The sequence below is a fragment of the Nicotiana tomentosiformis genome, chromosome 4 (genome assembly GCF_000390325.3).
Source record: "Nicotiana tomentosiformis chromosome 4, ASM39032v3, whole genome shotgun sequence".
Lineage (NCBI taxonomy): Eukaryota > Viridiplantae > Streptophyta > Magnoliopsida > Solanales > Solanaceae > Nicotiana > Nicotiana tomentosiformis.
The window spans coordinates 86,609,253-86,615,666 of NC_090815.1; the positions used below are offsets into that span (position 1 = coordinate 86,609,253).

General features: G+C 35.9%; 1 protein-coding gene across 1 annotated transcript; it reads left to right on the forward strand.

Annotated features, from left to right (window-relative positions):
• Positions 1 to 862: 862 nt before the first annotated feature.
• Positions 863 to 1,405, forward strand: LOC138910073 (uncharacterized). Its single transcript, XM_070201295.1, has one exon. The coding sequence runs from the start codon at positions 863 to 865 to the stop codon at positions 1,403 to 1,405; it is 543 nt and encodes a 180-aa protein (XP_070057396.1).
• The last annotated feature ends 5,009 nt before the right edge of the window (positions 1,406 to 6,414 follow it).

Below are 6,414 nucleotides of genomic sequence, written 5' to 3' on the forward strand. Positions count from 1 at the left end.
CTAAAGTTGCCTAAAGGGGTAAAAAAACGGCTACAGAACTTTTAATATTCAAAACGTGACCTAATTTCGTGAAATTAGTCTATTTATATAAAGCTGAAATTTTCGAACAAAATTGCCCTTTCGGAGGTTCTGCGGCCGCACAATTATATGTGCGGTCCGCACTTCTATTCATATCTTGATAGGAGTTGATTCTGCGGACGCAAAATTCTGGATTGCGGCCGCATCTCTCATGTTATGCGGTTCGCACAATTCTGGGTGCGAGCGCATCTCTCATGTTCTGCGATCCGCACAATTCTCGATGCGGCCGCACTGGGCACTTCTGCGGACCGCACATTTCCTGAGTGCGGTCACATAGCTGTTTTTGCGGCCGCACAATTATTGTGCAGTCCGCATTTCTTCTTGAGCTTGAGATGAAACTCTCTGAACTTTGTCTCTTACGTAGCTTCTGCGGCCGCACAATAATTGTGCGGTCCGCACTTTGCACTGGGGCTCTATTGATTTTCTTTCACATTTTGCGGCCGCCGATAAAAATTTACGGTCCGCACTTGAGCTTTTGTGCCTATTTTTGTACTTGTTCATATCACTTCTCCTTGAGTTGGATTTCATCGTAGTGGCTCATTTTTCAATACTCCTGCATGTTAGCATATTTCATCAGTTTTCAGGAATACAATTAGATACTTTTGGACTAAAACAAAAGCTAAAAGACGCTAATACGTAGTCAAAATTCCCACTTATCAGTACTACAAATGCATGGCAACAAAACAATCCCAGATTTCAAGGACAAAGAGCTCCTGGTTTTGTGAATCAGTCGAGGCCGCAGTTCCAGCCTCAACATTCCACTTAGCCTGGACTAGAAGATCTGATGAACTCTTTCATTGTCAAGACAGATGAGAGATTAGATGCTCATGGTTCAGCTATCAAAGAACTTGGCACTGGTGTGCGGAACATGGAGAAGCAAGTGGGGCAAATTGCAACTATATTGTCTGAGAGAATCCCAGGTATACTACCAACTGACACTGAAAGAAATCCCAAAGAAGCAGTGAATGTTGTGACCTCGAGAAGCGGACAAGTGTTGAAAGATCCTACTCCAATCCAAAAAGAGAGTGTACCTGAAAAAGAAGTTGAGGAGCAGCTAAAAAATGAAGTTGATAAGAAGAAGAAAGGAGCTAAGAAAAATAAGGAGGAAACTTTAAGAAGGGAGGAATCTAATGAGCGCGAGAATATGCCTGCTCTACTTTTTCCCCAAAAGCTCTATAGAAAAAAGCTGGACAAGCAGTTTAAGAGATTTCTAGATATGCTGAGACAGGTTAATGTAAATTTTCCATTCAGAGAAGTACTCTCACAGATGCCAGCTTATGCCAAATTCTTGAAGGAGATCCTTACAAAGAAGAGGAAGATAGAATAGACCTCAGTGGTCAAGCTCATAGAGCATTGCCGTGCAATCTTGCAAAACAAACTCCCACAAAAGTGTGGAGATTCAGGGAGTTTTACTATACCTTGCTCGTTAGGCACTCTTAATTTTGATAAATCTTTATGTGATTCCGGTGCCTCAATTAATTTAATACCTTTTTCTATTTATAGGAAATTGGAGAATGAGCTTGGAGAGATAAGGTCTGCACCAATATCTTTGCAGCTCGCAGACCAAACAACTATAATTCCCGAGGGGATAGTGGAAGATGTCTTAGTTCGGGTAGATAAGTTTATATTTCCTGTAGATTTCATAGTGGTGGATATGGAGGAGAATAAAGAAGTCCCTCTTATCTTAGAAAGACCATTCTTAATGACGTGCAGAGCAATATTAGACATACATGATAGAAAGCTCATGCTTAGAGAGGGTGAGGAGACAGTGACTTTCGAGATGAATGTGGAGATGGGGTGAGAAAGGAGAAGCTAGCTGCAAGTGTAGAGTGGAGAGTGAAAAGCTCGAAAGAGAAGGTCCAGTGATTGAGAAAGACAAGTGTGGGGTATATCCCAAGAAGGCTGAGAAGAAGATGTCCGCGTGGATGTGTGCACTAGTTCGGGCACGAAGAATGGAGCCCGACTTCGACTCAGACCATAACTAGAGATTTAGGGAAGTTCCTCTACCTTATATTTTTTAATTGTGTGTCATGGAGACATGACACAACTTAAAGTGTGAGGTGGGGATATATTTGTATGTATTATATTAATTTGGTTAGTTTCTTTTGGTTAGTTGTAGTAGTTTGATAGACAAAATTTGGAAAATCATAAAAATTTTAAAATTTTTAATTTTTCTCGACGATGGATATCAATCGATGAGTTTCTTGAGGGATTAAAGTCGAAAGAAAAAGACAAAAAGATTTTTTTTTTGTTAGGTAGTGTATTAATTCATCTTTGGTTTTTCTTTGTGTTGCGGTTCTTTTCCAAGGGTTTTGATTGAACCGGGTGTAGTTAGTTTTTATTTTTGGTTAGGAATAGGAAGCCTTGTGTTGAGAGATGAATTGAAGGAAATAGCTCTTAACTTTATTATACCTTGAGAATAGTGAGTGCTTTAGTTTTGACACTTAAGCTCAGTTTTATTTTATTTTTGTAGAAGTGCCTTAAAGTGTATGATCGTAACTTTGCTTTACTGCTTTGACTAGAGTGTCATGATGATCCAATCTTGAGTGAGTTATATGCCATGTGTGTGTGAGGTTGCGTGTATTCTGTGCATTGCATTTGATGCCTAGAACTTTCCCCATGTGTTTGCAAAGCAAAATAGTAGTTTTATTCAGTCTTGGAAGTGATATAGGTATTTCTTTGTTGAGCCGATGAAAGCGTTTACCCACCAAATTGTTATGTATCGTAGTTAACCCCGTTGAGCCTGTTATCATGTTTCTTTAGTAACCACATTACAAGCCTTGCCCATTTGTTTGAATTAGCTATCTATTTGAGCCATTTACCTCTCGTGACCACTTGAAATTGCATGAACTTTGTAAAAGTTGAAGTGTGGGTGATTGGGTTGGTTTTTGAGTGGAGCTAATGAAATAAGGAGAAAGGTGCATTGTTTTGAAAAAGTAAGAGCCACTTAAATTGAAAAAAAAAAATATATACATAGTGTATTGTTGTGAAAATTATTCATTGATAAGTAGTAACACTTGATGTATTTGTGCTTAAAGAAGTTGGGAATTAATGTAAATTGATGTGAAGGTGGGGTATTGGTTTGACATACGTGGGGTTTTAACAATGAGATGTATGTAGTTTAGTACTTAGGGAGGTGTAGTCACTCTTATATATAAATGTATCACACTCGTCCCGCAGCTTACATTACAACCAATTAAAGTCCTACTTGATCCTTGACTGAATGAGCTCAATTAGTAGAGTAGTACATTACGGGCAAGCCTATGGTTCAACGTTTGTGGCATATAAATGTTATTTCTAAAAGTGAGTGAATTCTGTCTATCTTGAGTTCCTAGTTGTTCTTAATGTTTATTGTGTGTGGAACTACTCTCTTTTGTTGTGAAGGCACTTGATTCATGAAGGAAAGGTAATGCTTGACCTTTATGTTGGAGTAAGTGAGCGGGTTATAAATAATGCATGGTGCTTTTGAGTCAAATCTAGAGGCTATGATGTTACACTATTGTGCTTAATTTATTTTAAATATTCTTGGTGTGATGAGTTATGAGAATTGTGTAATGAGGTCGTGTCATTATAAAGTGTAGTTTGATTGCTCGAGGACAAGAGAAATGATTTAAGTGTGGGGTGTTGATCGTAGGCTATAATTGCGGGTTTTAGTCGCTTATCGGATTCTAATTTACTTCACTTTAATTGAGTTTGAGATTTAATCGCTAGTATTTTGCACTAATTGTGTATTTTATGCCTTGTAGAAGCGATTCCGAACTATGTAGATATCATGGAATGAATTTAAGCTATTCTGGAGCTTTGAAATCTGAGTAAAACCTCAAGGATTAAGTTGGAATCGAGTTCGGGAATCAATGGACAATTGTGTATTCAATGACAGAAGCGAAGAATCGAGCAGGATGACACCCAGGTGCGCGAGCGCGCACTGGGCACGCATGTGAGGCAGAAGACCATCCAAAGTGCGTGGCCATATGCGCGAGAACACTCCTTGGTGCGCAGCCGCGCACGTCCTATTCCGAAAAAGAGTCATATTTTGCGTAGGAGAAGGTATGTTCGTTTGGGCCCGACCCTACTTAGTATATATATATATATATATATATATATATATATATGAAAAATGGTATTTTCTAGATATTTGACACATCTAAGAGCTAAGGAAACTAAGGAGAAGTGGGAGAAGCAAGAGCACAAGGATTTCATCATTCAATCCTCACTCAAGATAAGAGTTTGGATCGTTTATGCTTTCTTTTAACGTAAACTTACTTGTGATGAATTACTCCATATCTATGGAGTAGTTCTCTTTAGGGTTTGATGGATTTGGTGTATTGATATTTGTTTGTGGATTATAACTCTAGTTTTATGTATTGAATCATTTTGGATGAGTTAATTGTTGCATCTATATTCACATGCTCATGTAATCGAGAGAGGCATAACTTGTGATATCGTTGTATTATCTTATTGGTTGAATTCATTGATTCTTCATAGTAATCGAAAGAGGCTAGTTGAATTATTGTTTAGACCTAGTTAGGAGGATAATCGGAAGAGGTTCTCCTAAAGACCAATCCACTACGAATTCTTGCATATCTTTACTGAGCTTAAATTGGTTCATATTATAAGGTTGAGACTTAATCGAGAGAGGAGTTTCTACTAAATGTTTGAACTAATAATTGAGTAAATTCGAGAGACTCACTTGAACATTAGAGGTGAATTAACTAGAGTTAAATCCCAGGCAATTATCTTGCATTTATCCAATCAACCCCTATTTTCTCTCATTGATATCTCCTTTGCTTACTCTTGTTGCGATTGTCATTAGCCAATAGTTTATACTCTTAGTTAAATTTTAGTTTTAATCACATAAATTTAAATTGTCGATCATCTTGGATAGCAATTAAACTAGAAGCTACGAAAATACTATTTAAATTCAATCCCTATGGATACGATATTATATTATACTATATTCGACTAGCGAGCATATTTAAGTTTGTATTTTAAGCTCATCAACATGTAATAATCCTTCAATAATATCAGGTATTCCTAGGCATGGCTATTTTTATTTTTAAAAATGAAATATATAATACAGATTTGTGTAATTATAAATTTATAAGTTTCTTATTAAATTCTCAAGAAATCAATATCTATATTCATGTAAGCGTATGTATAGAGAGTGGATGTGTTATATCTATCTTTTAGCACAAATTAAATATGTATCATATTTTAAATTCAAAATTTTATGAATTCGAATATTATTTGTAGGAAAATATTGTCTCATTGTTAATCGATCAATATAGTTACATTTTCTTAAATATAATTACACGGAGCTTAATTTCGTACAACATAAATCGTTGATGGAAGTTTGGTGCTCAAGAGTCAATAAAATCTTGGTTAGAGACCTATTATATTGTTGTATGAGGAAGGTTTAAGGTACATAATGGTTCATTTCAGTGGGAATTATGAGTAACAAGGCTCTTCAAGTAAAACCAATATAATCCAATATGGCACGAAAGTCATATCATGGCAGCCAAATATATTTAACTAGCAAGTGTACTTCGTGTCAATTAGTACAAACTTTTTAAACTACATATATTGTTAAAATATGTGTGTGAGGTATATCTTAAAATTTAAAGACAAAAGTGCAAGCTCAAAATGATGAAAGGTGATCTTGGGAGTTTCTTTAAATGTCAATAAAGTCTTGGTGAGACGGAGCAAGCGTAAAGGATCAAAAGAACATATACCAAGAGTATCGTATATGAAGAAGTATTAGGTGAAACACGTCTTACACTACAAAAAAACCTGGAATTAGCTATGAACGTCATTGCTAATCTATCGCTAAATCATCCGTAGCTAGCAGAATTTCTTGATAATATGTCGCTAATTCGTCGCTAATATCTTAGCGACGAATTTTTCTATTTAGCTACAGAATTTGTCCATCGCTAAAACCAGTTTTTTTTAGTGTTATTACATGTTTGTATATTCTAAAATCAAAATAAGAAAAAAATCACATGTGTATCTAATTAAACTTTGATTATTCATTATCATAGGTTAAGACAATATTCAATCATCTTGATTGTTTATCCGTAAAATGGTACAGTTGAATTTATACGTAGTTTCTAGAAGAGTGAACTAATTTGATCCTGGAATAATGTAATAATTGAAGAAATATACAATACTTAGCCTTGAAAAGCAGTGTAAACGGTAGTTCATGGAATAGGATTTTCGGACATAGTAATGATGAGATCCAAAAGCAAGAAAGTAAGATTGTATTAACCTTTGTATAGAATTTAATATAAGTTTAGCCAGAAAAATCGTATCCATTATAATGATAGCTGAGCTCACTAT